Source organism: Pleurodeles waltl, chromosome 5 (assembly GCF_031143425.1).
Source record: "Pleurodeles waltl isolate 20211129_DDA chromosome 5, aPleWal1.hap1.20221129, whole genome shotgun sequence".
Taxonomy (NCBI): domain Eukaryota; kingdom Metazoa; phylum Chordata; class Amphibia; order Caudata; family Salamandridae; genus Pleurodeles; species Pleurodeles waltl.
The window spans coordinates 93,110,018-93,126,154 of record NC_090444.1 but is presented as its reverse complement, the minus strand read 5'-3'; the positions used below and the strand labels follow the sequence as shown (position 1 = coordinate 93,126,154).

Sequence of the window (16,137 nt, the reverse complement as noted above, 5' to 3'; positions counted from 1 at the left end):
GGATTAACCTGGTCTCTGTACCTGGTCTGCGTTTCATCGCAGTCAGCATAGATCTTGTGACTTTCCCCCAGTCTAGCATAACCAGATGATTCGAGTGGCCCTTTGTACTTTCCAGTGCTATACTTACCTAAAACTTTGAACTTGCATGATTCTGGCTCAGCTGATTTAATTTTTACTGTCTTTCTCTCATTTTATTTATTAAAATGCACTTTACATTTCTAAATTGGTGCAGGATTTGTCTTCTGTTATATTTTCACTTTATTACTGATTCTGTGCTACATAAACACTTAACATAGTGCATCTAAATTAAGCCTGACTGCTATTGTGCTAAGCTACTTTGGGTTTAAGCATAGGTTTAATTAGCGACGTTTGTGGTTCACCCTGACTAGAATAGTGGTTGTTGCTTGAGTAGGGGTTCGACCACCGTCAATCAATAACCCAAATTCTTACAGGAGATATCTTCTCTACTCCTGGTTTTCTGTGGCATGTTTTGGGAGCTCTGTGCATGCTCGGCTAAATCAGATTGTGGTAGCCATGCCCGCACCAAAATCTGTATTTTTTTATTTATTTATTTATTGCTTTTATGAAGTTAATGTTATACAGAACAAGAAACAGCTCTGATGCATCAGGCAGAACACTTACAGAGCAAATTGCAAAAATCACAACTAACCTTAGAGCCTGATGGATAACCATAACTTTCCTATTTGGCGATTCTACATTTAATACATTTTCATGTAGACAAAGTATAAGCAGACAAGAGGCAGATAGCCCAATTATGCATGCCACCATCTGCTTGGGGAAACAGTGGAATGAGAAAAGATAGCCAAAGAAAAGAGAAGAAGAGAAAAAGGAAGAAAAGAGGAAGTCCTCGCAGGTATCACAGCCAGCCTGAAAGAACAAAGCGTTCTCTCAATTCACCAAAGGGTAGGGGTTGGGGGAGGCCAGTGGACACAGTCAGTTTTAGACATCGGCCTCCATCGTACCTCTCTGCGGGCCAGATTCAAGGAAGACTCGCAAGGGTGACCACACATCTCGTGGCAGAGAGGTGGGCGGCATTAGTTCCCAATAGGCCACTAGCTGTTCCTGGCAGTACGCAGCATTCTGGAACTAATACTGGCAACAGGGTGTCTGCCCTCTACCCCAACACATCGCCACTCTGTGCTTCGCCAGCACCAGAAGCAATCCCACCAATCTCCTGTTTCTGGGGTGGGGAATCTCCCTCACGTATCCCAGAAGAGTAAGTTTAGGGGACCTTGGCAACTCAAGCCCGGCCATTTCCTCCAGCGCACTCAGCACATCCATCCAGAATCCCTGCTGTGCCCCACAACCCCACGCCAGGTGTATGAAATCGTATCTGTCATCAGACCGGATGCCCATCTTCTTGAGACGTCGCGGCGTATAGTACAAGCGATGCAGAAATTTAAATGTAATAATCGTAGTCTATAGTTGGGGGGAGTTCACGCATGTACACAAAACAATACCGCCATACATCATCCAACAGGGTCTCCCCTATATCTATCTCCCATTGTGCTCTTGCCCTAGACGACACCGCGGGTGCAGTCGTCTGCATGCACACATAAAGGCCTGTGATAAGGCCGCGGGGAGATGGGGACCTGTGCAGTAACTCCAAGACGCGGCTCGTCGGGGCGCCGCAGGGAAACCAGAGTATCTGGACCCCAGGGAACTCTCTGATTTGTAGGTAAGTGAGCCTATATTGCATGGTATCATACGGAGCACAGAGTGCATCTTCCAGAGAGATTAATTATTTCTCAGGTTACCAAGATCCCAGGGTCATCAGCTGCAATTCACTCAGATGCTCGTCCATCCGGCCACCCGCCAATGTACGCGGGTGCACAACGTCCCACTGGTGTTGAGGACGCAAAAAATACCCCGGTCCCAGCCCTCCCCAGAAGCACCCGCCAGGCCCGCACCGTGCACCCCACCGTATCCACGTCCCACGTCCTAGAACTGGGCCTTTCGTATACCACACCAGACAGTCGGGCGGGCCAAACAGAATCATGTTCTAGAGCCAGGTGTGATAAATATTTTATGGGGTGCATCCAAAAATGCACATAGTGGGCCTGTGTGCAATTGTAATAAAGTTCCAGATCTGGGGCAGCCAAGCCGCCCAGCTCAAACGGCAGCGTGAGCCTCTCCCATGAGATCCTGGGGTGCTTACCGGCCCAGACCAAGGATATGAGTAAAGACCTAAGTCTTTTCAGGAAGCTAGATGTGAGTGTGAGAGGAATGTTGGTAAACAAATAGAGAAATTTGGGTAGGACCTCCATCTTAGCAATTGCTATATCGCCAGTCACCGAAAGCGGTGGAGAATGCCATGCCTTCACCCTGTCTTCTAGCCACATAATGGCCGACCATAATTCATCCAACTCCATGCACACCCATAAGCCCAAATAACATACGAATCATCGGCCCAACTCAGGTGGTATCTCGAGCGGTACTGTGTCATAATACCCGACAAAGGTAAAACCACAGACTTAGACCAGTTTATTGTGATCCCAGAGATCCGACCAAAACGCGCAAGCTCATCTATTAGTATGTTGAGGTCAACCTGCGGGTCCTGTACATATAAAGCAACATCATCAGCATACATAGAGATCAGGATTGGGAGTTGTCTGGACGCCAAACCCCTGTGATTATGATTCTGCCTCAAATGCTCAGCAAATAGCAGGGGCGAAATGGGGCAGCCCTGCCAAGTACCCTTAGGCACTGGAAAGGGATCCAATGTCACCCCATTAATTCTCAGTCTCTCCACCGGAGCCGCGTGCAACAGACGGATTAATTGGATGAATCTGGGGCTCAAACTCACCCTCAATAACAGGCCAAACATATATGTGCATTCTAGGGAGTCAAACGCCTTAGTGGCGTTAAAAAAAACAGACGCAGCACGGTCTTCAGGATTTACCATTCGAGATACTGCAAAGAAGGCATGAAGATTACACAGGGTTAAGTGACCTGGCACGAAACCAGATTGATCCGGGAGCACCATAGACAGGAGAAGGGGCTGCAGACGCGTCGCTATCAGCTTCGCTTACACCTTATTGTCCAGATTTATAAGCGATAGTGGCCTATACCAGTCACAATGACACAGGTCTTTACCCGGCTTCAATATAGTAACTATGAGGGCCTCACGCAGCGATGGCAGGAGGATGCCATTCTCAAGCGCCTCGGCATACACATCTAATAAATGCGGCGCCAATAAATCTGCATATTCCTTATAGAAGGCCGCAGTAAGCCCATCTAAGTTAGGGGCTTTATCTCCCAGCAGGCTACGGATGACTTGTATGATGTCCTCAACAGATAACAGTGAGCCCGGATACTGCCTGTGCGTGTTCTCCAGCCAAAGTAGGCTGAAATCCTCGAAATATTCTGTGTATGTCTCCAGGCATGCCCTCTCTGAAGCAGAATAAAGGAAGGCATAGAACTCAGTTAGCACCTGCTTGACCTCGTCAGTACCAGCCCGACATTCACCAGCAGAGTCCAACAGCTCCAAAATATCATTCCAAGCCCATGGCCGATGCAGCATTGCCGGCAACATTCTGCCAGCCCTCTCGCCTTCTCCATACCGTCTGGCTTTAGCTTCTCCACCCAGAAAGCAGATCTCACGAAGCGCCGCCTCCTCGTGTTCTGACAATCTGACGTGACCAGCTACTTTGTACTGTGTTGATGCATGTTCCCGCTCTTTCAGCACCATGTTTTACCCCCCATAAATCTACCACAGCACCCTCCGTCATGATTTGAGAAAGCACGGCTGCCACGTGTTGGGGCCGAGCCCGGCTCTCACGATCCACCACTGTATCCAGAACTACATTGAATTCTCCACCCCACAGTAGCGACCCAGGACCCAGGGAGCACACCAAGGCCCTCATTCCGACCCTGGCGGTTTGAAACCGCCAGGGTGGAGGGCAGAGGAAGCACTGCCAACAGGCTGGCGGTGCTTCCCGGGCCATTACTGCTGCGGTCAGAAAAGGGGAACCGGGATTCCGACCCCCTTCCCGCCAGCCTGTTCCTGGCGGTTTACACCGCCAGGAAGAGGCTGGGGGAAGAGGCTGGCGGGAACGGGTGTCGTGGGGCCCCCTAACAGGGCCCCATGAAGATTTCCAGTGTCTGCTTTGCAGACACTGAAAATCGCGACGGGTGCCACTGCACCCGTCGCACCCCTGCAAATCCGCCGGCTCCATTCGGAGCCGGCTTCCTCTTTGCAGGGGCTTTCCCGCTGGGCCGGCGGGCGATCTGTTGGAGATCGCCCGCCGGCCCAGCGGGAAAGTTGTAATGACCCCCGCGGTCATTTGACCGCGGTGTGGTCTTTTGGCGGTTTCCGCCCGGCGGGCGGCGACTGCCGCCCGCCGGGGTCCTTTATGACCCCCCAAGTGCCACACCTACTCAAAGAACTGTGGGTCATCCACATTGGGACCATATACTGACACCAGTCGAAACGGCCTGTCGTGTAATGTACCCTGCAGCAGGACATAGCGACCATGTGGGTCTATAATCACTTTCTCAGTACGCCATTGCAGTCCCCTTCTGATCAAAATGGCTACCCCCTCACATAGCTCGAATACGCAACCACATGACACTCCCCAATCCAGCCGGCCCTCACCCTATGCTTCGTAGCAGTAGTCAGGTGAATTTCTTGGAGCATGCAGACATCTATCGCATGACGCTGCATATAGGACAATACTAATCGCATCTTTTGCCCATCATTCAGCCCCCGGACATTCCAGGTCAAACAATTCACATATGTCACCCTCCTAGGAGCCATCATAGCAAATGCCTCAACTGCACTGCGGCCATCTCTCATCCAGTCACAATTCTAGACAGCAGCGAGGACAAGGAAATACAGATAGGCAAAGGTAAAGAGAGAGCATTCGATATGATAACCAACAAGACAACAACCACCCCCACCCACGCTGGCCCCCCAATTGAGCCAGCCCTACAAACCCACCCACACCCAAACACAGATCCAACCGCATACCAGGAAACAACTTGATTGGACTCATCCAATGGGGTGTCGGCATGGCCATCTGTCGTCCACCTGGGTATGAATGAGTGGGCAGGAGCCTCCACAACACCAGTGGTATCACGAGACAGACTGCACCGAAGTCCAGTTCACCCACAAGGCCCGACAGAACACAAAACACAGTTCAGGACCTCAGGCGTCATCCAGAAACAATTGTTCTCAGTCATTATCAGTAAGAGGGTCGCCACCCTTCCCAGTATCTAGCAAGCATCCCGGGATCGCTTTTTTTGGCATAGTTTTGGCATAGTTAATTGCCTGTTCCGGGTCTGTAAAAAAATGTAGTTTACCCTTGTGCTGTACCCGTAATTTGGCCGGATATATGAGGGAATTTTTGGCATCCGTTTGAATCAGAGTGCGCTTGGCCGGGAGGAACACCCTGTGAGCCGCATGCACGCCAGGGGTATAGTCCGGGAAGATGTTGAGCTCATTGTTATTGTAAGCCACGGGACGGCGCACCCTAGCAAGACGAAGTATCGTGTCTCTATCCCTGTAGTTCAATAAGCGCACAATGTCTGGGAGCGCCGGCGTCCCAGGCGGCGGCCACGGCCCAAGTGATCTATGCGCCCGCTCTGCCACCAACACCTGGGAAAGCTCGCCAGGGAAGAGCACAGACAGCATAGTCTCCACATAGTCCTCCATGCGCTCCATAGCTGTCGATTATGGGAGACCCAAAATGCGGATATTATTGCGTCTAGAGTGGGCTTAAAGATCTTTGTTTTTATTCCGGATTATCTCTAACACCCGTTCCATTTGCAGTAGCCTCTCTCTGTCCCTGCGACAACCATCCTCCAAATCAGAAGTGCGTGATTCCACCTGCTCAAGACAGGTGTCGTGGCCGTCCACCCTTTCTTTTAAACGATCCATTTGCTCCATCAGGTGATCTAGCTTGGCATCGCTACTGGCTAGACTATGCTTGAGGTCCAAGAACATAGCCTTCACTGTGGTCGACTGAGTGTCTTCTTCTTGAAACAGATCATCCGCTGACTTGCCGGCTTGAATGCATTTTTTCTTCCCCTCAAACGTGAGTTTGGGCTGTTTCTGGCCTGCCTTCCTCATCGTATCAGGAACTCACCTGGGGGAAGAGGCCACACCCTCCAAAATCCACTATTGAAGCGCCCAAGCGTGCGTTAGACACCACCCAGTGTCCAGCAGTGTGAACTAGGGGGCGCCTACTTTCCCATCTCACCCACAGGTGAGTATCGGCACACAGTGCCTCTCCCCCACATCGGGGCCCCGGGTCTCACCGACCTGCTCTGCTGCCACAGTTTATATGCTGGAAGCAGAAAGAGAGGGGGGAGCACTCACACTCTCTTCATCTCAGCTCCCCCAGGTAGCCACAGAACAGACAAGGCCCCGCTGGGGACCGGAACCAATCACGTAGCTTCCCCCTGCAGAACCACCTCCTCTCTAGGAGGATGGGTGGGTTGTCCGGCAAAAAACTCAGGTCTACCGTCAGCAGCAGGCAGCTGGCACCGACCCATGTCCCCGGCACCGGCAGTACGCGTCTCTCCAGGCCCTACACACAGGCCCCAGCACTCCAGCTCACACACCTGCAGAGCCCACGCCCCGATCCTCGCCTTCGATCCGGCCCTGCAGGTGTCCAGCGCTGGAGGCACACACGCGCCCAGGTGCACCCGGCCTCAGAGCCCCAAGTCTCCTTCTTCAGGGGGGCAGTCACCGTCCCGCACTGCGCCCACGGCTACCTCTTGTCCACCGCCCGTGACCGCCTAGACGCGGCCCACACAAGCCGCGCACAGGCCCAGGCACCACCTCCATCGACCCGAACAGGCCCTGCGCGTCCACTACCATTGGGCCGGCTCCATTCCTGCAGCTTGCAGCTCCTGGGGGCCTCAGAACATAAGGCGGATACACAAACGTGCCTCGGGTATCCGATCCATCAGGATTATAGACAGATTTATGCCCCTGCCCTGCAGAGCCTCACAGCATGACAGCCATCTTGCAGGACGGACAGGCCATGCCCCCCACCATAATCTGTATTTTTAACAACTTAAATTTGTATTCTGTCAAGAAATATGTGATACTTGCCACTCAGTTGATATTCATGCAAGCCAGAAATGTAAAGTGTACTTTTACTATTTGCACTGTGTAAGGACCTTGGTAAATGAGTGAGACGGTGAGAAATTGTCTACAAGTTCATTTTTGGAAGACCACCCACCTTAGTGTGTACAGTGACTTAGCGTAGGCATGAACCACAGTCTTGTTTTGTTTTTCAGCAAGGAATCTCTCTTAAGAATATCCTTTCATGAGAGTGCTTCAACTACAGTACACTGGTATTTAGCATCTCACGTAGTGACCTACTGTGTTTATTTCCATTAATACAATGCTTTATTTCCATACCTGAAAAGCTGATGTTAGAGTGATGAAGGTTTCTGATGGGTGGAGCCTGAGATTTCACAGGGGATGATTTGGTTGAAGGGGCAGGAGTTGCAAACTTTGGAGTAGTTTCTAGCTCATACACTGGCCCGTCATACATTCCTCTGGAGACCCCCTGTAATTCACACACCTGGGAAATACAAGTAGAAAAGGAGAACAATGTGTTATTTTGTGGATTGTAATAAACTGAACTTTGATGCCTTTCATCTTACAGAACATTTGTACAACTCTAGACTAGCTGGAGCTCTGGGGAGAAACTACTTTTAGGGCAGGAGAGGCTGTCTACAACTCTTCCCCAGAAAGAGACCTTGAAGTAGAGGGCCGTTGAAGGTTTGATGGGCAACTTGTGGCATGCTACTTTGAATGTTGAACCAACAAACACTCACTACCCAGTTCTGGCTCAGAAAGGCCCAGGAGTGGCTACATGATTCAGGAGTGGGACCAGAATCTAAGGCTGGGGCTGGAGGTGAAGACTGTGGACAATGCGGCATGGAGGCAGCACAGAATAGGCCTCCTAGTGGATTCTACTCATCACTCTGGCCATTACGAATACTGGCCTGGGGCTAGTGAATCACATGCTTGAGCATTGCAGATATTCGGCTGGGTGGTTTTGTGTTGCTACATGCTGAGCATTATGATACTCACTTGGGAGTGGTAGTTTAGCTAGGGGGACTCTGCAGTGCATTAACAATAGTCTTTTTAGCACATCATTATCTTCAGCATTTATCACAGATGTATTCCTTCTGAATTTCTGCTTCCATGAGCACTATAGTTCAAAATGCCTCACAGTGCCAGCACATGCAGGGCACATGGCATATTTAAATGAGGCTCCTCTATAAGCAAATGCAGCAGAGCCAGCCCAGTGGAAAATCAGTACTGCTGGGCTACAAACAGCGCAGATGTTTCCATGGTACATAATACATTATCACAGCTTTGTATTTCAGTGCATACGGTCTTACCTTGTTGCGTGTTTTAATGCGTTGGTAGATGTATTCTGGGAAAGGCTTCCGGGGAATGAAGCGCCCCATACCCTGGCTCACATGGAGGTTTCCGTCTTCAAACACAATCTTTCCTTGACTGATTACGACCAATGGTGCCCCACGGCACTCCATTCCCTCAAAGATGTTATATTCCACAGCCTGCAGACAAACAACTGAGTTCATTATTAATTTAAGAGCACTACAAGCAGGAAGAAAGGAGACAATCATGCTGATTAACAAACAGGAGACCATGCACATCAGACTGTTGGTTTGACACTGCCATAAACCTTTGTACCATGAAGACAGAAAACCAGGAAATCATGCAGTCTCACATGAAAATGAAGTTGTAATATCTGTGCTCTTAAAATACCATGCCTTCTCCCAGAAATGTATTTTAGTCTGGATGTTATGCCCAATATTGAAAATAACATCTGCACTGCAGACAATGTCACTTTCTTTTAATGGAGCATCTCCATACGTAGGGGAATGGAGTTGCAGTATTACTATTTAGATACACACAGGCACCACCTGGTTCCATCATCCATCACAAACTTCAGAAAAGCCTTTAAAACCTTGCTCCTCTAGAAATGAATTGAGAGTAATAGTTGATTTTCATATCTTCTATTTGATCTCACAATTTCCTTCCTTTCTAATAATGCAACAGGCACCTCCCACCACCAACATCTCAGCCATGATGTGGTAATAGGCCCCTCAATACCTCCAATCTACACATTAAGTGGTAAGGTCATATCAGCACAGAGCTTCTCAGTTCCCTTCCGTTATGAAGCAATGGCAGGCAGTCAAACGCAATGCCTTTCTGTAGGAAAGTACCATCTTGCCTGGCATGTTACCCCCATTTTTCACTGTAAGTATGTTTGTTTTTGCCCTTATGTCACTGGGATCCTGCTAGGCAGGACCCCAGTGCTCATAATGTATTCCCTGTATGTGTTCCCTGTGTGGTGCCTAACTGCATCACTGAGGCTCTGCTAACCAGAACCTCAGTGGTTATGCTCTCTCTGCTTTCTAAATTGTCACTGCAGGCTAGTGACTAATGTTACCAATTCTAATTGGCACACTGGGACACCCATATAATTCCCTTGTATATGGTACCTAGGTACCCAGGGTATTGGGGTTCCAGGAGATCCCTATGGGCTGCAGCATTTCTTTTGCCACCCATAGGGAGCTCAGACAATTCTTACACAGGACTGCCACTGCAGCGTGAGTAAAATAACATCCATGTTATTTCACAGCCATTTTTCACTGCACATAAATAACTTATAAGTCACCTATATGTCTAACCCTCACTTGGTGAAGGTTAGGTGCCAAGTTACTTAGGGGGTCATTACGACCTTGGCGGGCGGCTAACGCCGCCCGCCAGGCGGTAACCGCCGTGTGGCCGCCAATGCGGCCGCACTCACGTGGCCCCCATTACGACATCCCCGCTGGGCCAGCGGGGATGAGGCCGCAACATAGGGGCCGGCTCCTAATGGAGCCGGCGGTGTTGCGGCCGTGCGACGGGTGCAGTTGCACCCGTCGCGCTTTTCACTGTCTGCTATGCAGACGGTGAAAAGCTGGCCAGGGCCCTGTTAGGCGGCCCCTGCACTGCCCATGCCAGTGGCATGGGCAGTGCAGGGGCCCCCAGGAGCCCCAGGACACCCCTTACCGCCAGCCTCTTCCTGGCGGTGCAAACCGCCAGAAACAGGCTGGCGGTAGGGGTGTCATAATCCCCAGGGCAGCGCTGCTTGCGATTATCACCGCCGGGGCTAAAACGGCCGGCCCCTTAGTGTGTGGGCACCCTGGCACTAGCCAAGGTGCCCCCACATTGTTCAGGGCAAATTCCCCGGACTTTGTGAGTGCAGGGACACCATTACACGTGTGCACTACATATAGGTCACTGCCTATATGTAGCGTCACAGTGGTAACTCCGAACATGGCCATGTAACATGTCTAAGATCATGGAATTGTCACCCCCAATACCATTCTGGGTTTGGGGGTGGCAATTCCATGATCCCCCGGGTCTCTAGCACAGAACCCGGGTACTGCCAAACTGCCAAACTGCCTTTCCGGGGTTACCACTGCAGCCACTGCTGCTGCCAAACCCTCAGATAGGTTTCTGCCCCCCTGGGGTCTGGGCAGCCCAGTCCCAGGAAGGCAGAACAAAAGATATCCTCTGAGAGAGGGTGTTACACCCTCTCCCTTTGGAAATAGGTGTGAAGGGCTGGGGAGGAGTAGCCTCCCCCAGCATCTGGAAATGCTTTGATGGGCACCGATGGTGCCCATCTCTGCATAAGCCAGTCTACACTGGTTCAGGGATCCCCCAGCCTTGCTCTGGCGCAAAACTGGACAAAGGAAAGGGGAGTGACCACTCCCCTGACCTGCACCTCCCATGGGAGGTGCCCAGAGCTCCTCCAGTGTGTCACAGCACCCTGCACTGGAAGCCAAGAAGAAACCTCCTGTGGGTCGACAGAATCTTCCCCCTGCTAACGCAGGCACCAAACTTTTGCATCACTGGTCCTCTGGGTCCCCTCTCATCCTGACGAGCGTGGTCCCTGGAACACAGGAGCTGGGTCCAAGTGTCTCCCGCAGTCCAGTGGCCCTTCTGTCCAAAGTTAGTGGAGGTAAGTCCTTGCCTCCCTACACCAGACAGCAAACCTGTGTACTGCGTGATTTGCAGCTGCTCCGGCTTCTGTGCACTTTTCCAAGGATTCCTTTGTGCACAGCCTAGCCTGGATCCCCAGCACTCCGTCCTGTAGTGCTCAACCCGCTGAGTTGGACTCCGATGACGTGGCACTCTCCTTTGTGACTCTGAGTCAACCGCTGTCCTCAGATCTTCCAAGTGCCTGCTCCAGTACTTCTGCGGGGGCGGCATCCTGGTCCATCCTGGTCCACAGCAGCACCCAAAATCCTCAACCGCAACTCTTGCAGCTAGCAAGGCTTGTTTACGGTATTTCTGCCTGGAAACACTTCTGCAACCTCCAGCACGCCGTAGGACATCTTCCATCCAAAGCAGAAGTTTCTAGCCCTTTTCGTTGTTGCAGAATCTTTGGCGTCTTCCACCCAGATGCAGCCCTCTTGCACCTTCATATGGGTTTTTCTGGGCTCCTGCCTCCCCTTTCGTGACTCTTGGACTTGGTCCCCTTCCTTTACAGGTCCTCAGGTCCAGGAATCCATCTTCAGTGTTTTGCTGGTGCTTGTGGTTCTTGCAGAATCTCCTATAACGACTATTGTGTCTTTCTGGGGTAGTAGGTTAACTTTACTCCTACTTTTCAGGGTCTTGGGGTGGGGTATCTTAGACACCCTTACTGTTTTCTCACAGTCCCAGCGACCCTCTACAACCTCCCATAGGTCTGGGTTCCATTCGTGATTTGCATTCCACTTTTGGAGTATATGGTTTGTGTTGCCCCTAGACCTATGCCTACCAATTGCATTCTATTGTGATTCTACATTGTTTGCACTACTTTTCTTACTGTTACTTACCTGTTTTGAGTTTGTGTACATATAATTTGTGTATATTACTTACCTCCTAAGTGAGGGTATCCTCTGAGATACTTTTGGCATATTGTCACTAAAATAAAGTACCTTTATTTTTAGTAACTCTGAGTATTGTGTTTTCTTATGATATTGTGCTATATGATATGAGTGGTATAGTAGGAGCTTTGCATGTCTCCTAGTTCAGCCTAAGCTGCTTTGCCATAGCTACCTTCTATCAGCCTAAGCTGCTAGAAACACCTCTATTCTACCAATAAGGGATAACTGGACCTGGCACAGGGTGTAAGTACCACAAGGTACCCACTATAAGCCAGGCCAGCCTCCTACACTTTCCCCCATTGCAAGGAAGTACTTAGTGAAATCATGCCCTTACTGCCCAACACTCTATATAGGGACATTTTGCTCTCATAATTGTTCTCTTATGTCCCTTGTATTCTTCTTTATATTCTATGTTTATACACTTATTCGCCCACAAGCTGCCTCTTGACTTGGACCTTGATCTCCAAACTGCACCTACTGTCTGTAGTCCTTATCAGTGCACGAATCACCTGGTCACCATGGTCTATGAGTTCTTGATATGTTCACATTTGTGTTACCTATATACATTCAGAATACAAAGCTTATATGGCTTAAAGATTCACTGTGGCTATATCTTCTGCTAATGGCCTTGGTGCAACGAAAAGAAGTATATATTTGAAAGCTTCTACAGTATGTCTATTGTACTGAAAAATCTGTTCTTTTCTAAGACATTCTCATCAATGTACAGTTTTGCTGATAGGAGAAACTGCTAAGTTATCATCCACTGACCTCTTTTGAGGAATTAACCCTCTAACTAATCCCATTATTGATCATCGGAGATGAGTCTCACTGCTTCACAGCTTCACCTGGGATAATTTTGGGGTCAACACAGTTAATGTTTTATATATATATATACATATATATATATATGTATCTGCTGAGAGTGGAGGAACAGTTTTGATTGGAGGTTGCAATCTTATATTCTACCCTGATACTATGTGCCATCTTTGTGAGGGCGAGCTAGCACGTGGCAGCCAAATTTCTATCAATCACCATTGTCTGCAGGTTGAGTTTTTGGGCCCAAGAAGAAAATGCTGTTTTTCCTAATGTTAATAACTACTAAGGTACCTCACAAAGGTGATCTGGTAGAAGGGGCATTTGGTGATGTTTTATAGGCGTATATAATATATTTTTAATATTTATACATATGTCTCAAGAGATATTAAGCCACACGTAAACAGGAGCATACACCCTAAATAGGGATGCAGGCCTGATGACATGTTTATGTTTTTGTAGTTATTGGCACAAATGCAGGTTAAATAACTGTGTCTAAGAACATCATTGTACACATTGAAAGAACCTACCAACCCCCATCATATCCCCAAAACAAGTCTATCTACAGCGAGGAAACAATGCCTCTGGGAGTATTATAAATGCAGAACCTGAATATGGTAAAATCCAGCTCTACTGTAGTGAAGATGTAATTCGTGACTTACGGACTATGATGATCTTATGAAGGGCTGCTATTTCTCTTCTCCTAGAACTAAATTTGTTTAAAACGTCTAAAATGCATTGTGTTATTCATTTTCATTTAAAAAAGACTCTATGATTGTAGGGATCTAAATAAAAGGGGAAAGAAGTGGTTTGGAAATGTATGTTTCACAGAGGCACAGGAACCCAACAGATTCAGAGCCGTAGGCGCCTCATCTAGCAGGAGGGTTTTTAATTCAAGAGAAGACATGATAATCCACAAAACATTGGGCTGTTTGTATGGTACCATTTCAAATGTATTTCCAAACCTCAGAAATTACATCAGCCAAATCATAATTTTTAGGAGAAATCTGAAAGTGTGTTTTTTTCTTAATTGATTTACCCAGAATTGTCCATAGTGCTCTGGTATGGGCTGTACAATTGTCAGTGTGATATCCTGAATTGAATATCATGCTAGGAGATGTATCTTTCAATGGCATAGCACAAGGTCCATTAAATGTAGCTTCCAGAATATGAAGTGGTTGTAAAGAAGGAAGTACCACTCTCATGAGCAGAACAAGGTATCAACCCAACTTAATGCGTTTTTGCATTTGTGAAGCTACTCAATATACCTCTATTAAAATACAAATGAATTAGCATGCCCGAGTCATCTATGCAGTCCTAGTCTGCATGTCCAGAACTGCCAGGACAAGATGCAGTGTTTCCTAGCAACAAGCCAGCACACATAGAATGTATAATTGAATAGGAAATGGCAGATCCATCTGCTGTGGGCACGCCTGACTGGCAAGTCATAGCAGGAGTGAATGCCAAGGCTACTGCGGGGGAGTTGTGTAACTGTCTCTCATGCATTTAATTAAACCTTGAAAAAACATGCTTTCATTCCTCAATGTAATGGAAAAAGTGATTTTATGCAGGGGCCGTCAGGTTTAATATTCCATAGTTTGAGAGTTCACATTATTCAATAATAATCAATTGTGTATATTAGGGTACATCATTGTAGAAAGCTTGTCACCATATGTTCAATCATTAACCATTAAAAAATCGGTGTCCCAACTAAACTACGTTTCTGCAGGCTTATAAAACTTTTCACATAGTTCTGGAAAGTGGAGAGAAAATTTTGTATATATCAGAAAACAGAGAAATCAAAGCTTTTGGGGGTCCCAAACTCTAACTATATAAGACCATTATCAGTAGTACATTTTTTTTGGGGCATGAATATGCACCCCAGGAGACCACTACAAAGGCAGGAGGTGTGGCTGTGGGCAGGAGCACAGCCCTGCAGCACCAAGAGGGGAGCATATAATCTCCCCCAAACAGGACCCCCTCCCAATCAGGACCTGGTCTCTCCCAGCCTTCAGACCCTTATAGCACCTCTCCCCCACCACCTTCAGGTGGCAAGGCCAGGTGCAAGTATGCATCTGGCCACTCCAGAGCCCTGGGCCTGAGGCCGTGACCTGGTGTAGACATAGGCGCCTCCCACCCCCAATACCCGCAAGAGGGAGCCAACTGCACCGCTCTCAAGCAGACCACAGCATCTTCTGTTAGCAGGTGCGCTGCTTGTTTTGAGCAGGTTGCAAATATCAGTGAACCTGTCCACAGGACTGGAAAAACAACCACAAAAGGGCCCAGAATTCCCAGTCTGTGTGGCTATTCCCCATTCGAGGGCAAATCTCTTTATTGTCCGATTTCAGTGCACCCATAATGGCTGGAATTGGGTATTCTAGACTCCTGGTATCCTGCACCAAAATTCAGCAAACTCATAAAGAGGACCACAATGAAGAGGCAGAGTCTAGGAGATAGGAGTTGTATTTTGATGTATATAAATATAGAAAGTGAATTAGTTTCTGCGTTCTCCCACCTCTAATCTGATACACTTGCTGCCTACTCCAAGGCAACTCCACCTCCTAAAACCTACTCATATCTTTGTCAGTGCGTCCCCACTCCCTTCAACATTAAAAAATGTTACTTGGCGATCTTCCTGCAAAATCCCCGTCCTCGCTCATTGTGCCCTATCTGCTATCCTGCCACTGTCACTCTTGTCCCCGCTCCTTTCCACCATCTCCCTAGTGTTTGTGGAGACCTGAAACAAATGGTGAAATTTAGTTGCATGCACTCTGACCTGCCAGGGTGCAATCAATTGGTGCAACAATAAGTACCCACGTCCTATATCTTCTTTCGTACAGGTTAATTTGATCTTTTCAGGCTGCCTAACTTCTCTGAGGAGAAAACTACAACAAGCATATATATGTATGTGAAACATGTACAATATGAAACTAGCTAAAAGTCAGAGGAGTGCTGTGCAGGGTCAAAGGCAGGCATGCCGCCAATAGGTGATCTTATAAATCTATGTGTGTGTATATATAGAAAAATTTTCTTTCCTGTAGCATAACATAGACAGAGACGTCCAAAAAGTGTGTCATATAAATATCAGACCACTCCCATAACCTAACTTCCTCAAGTTAGTTTGATATTTTCAGGATCTATAGGTCTCCACTCTCTGAGGACGAAAATACAACATGAAATGTATGTGTGTGGTATGTGTATAGCATGCACCTAGCAGAAATACTGAAACTGAGTGCTGTACATGCTCAAAGGCAGGCACACAGTCAATAACTAATTGGGTAGAAGAATTGATATACACATAAACATATAATAAGCCTAGGCTTAACCCTTTGAAAGTTGTAAATGATTAATAACTGCTTTATATATTGAAGCATCAGCAATGAT

At 48.1% G+C, this 16,137-nt stretch overlaps 1 protein-coding gene across 2 annotated transcripts in view; it reads right to left on the bottom strand.

Moving 5' to 3' along the window:
- Positions 1–16,137, bottom strand: part of LOC138295405 (dihydropyrimidinase-related protein 1-like) — a 141,627-nt gene that overhangs the window by 12,792 nt on the left and 112,698 nt on the right. For both annotated transcript variants that reach the window (XM_069233673.1, XM_069233674.1), the window contains exons 12-13: positions 8,392–8,571; positions 7,397–7,562 (exon numbers count right to left, since the gene is read on the bottom strand). In XM_069233673.1, coding sequence (XP_069089774.1) covers positions 7,397–7,562; positions 8,392–8,571 — 346 coding nt within the window. The remainder of the gene's footprint in view (positions 1–7,396; positions 7,563–8,391; positions 8,572–16,137) is intronic.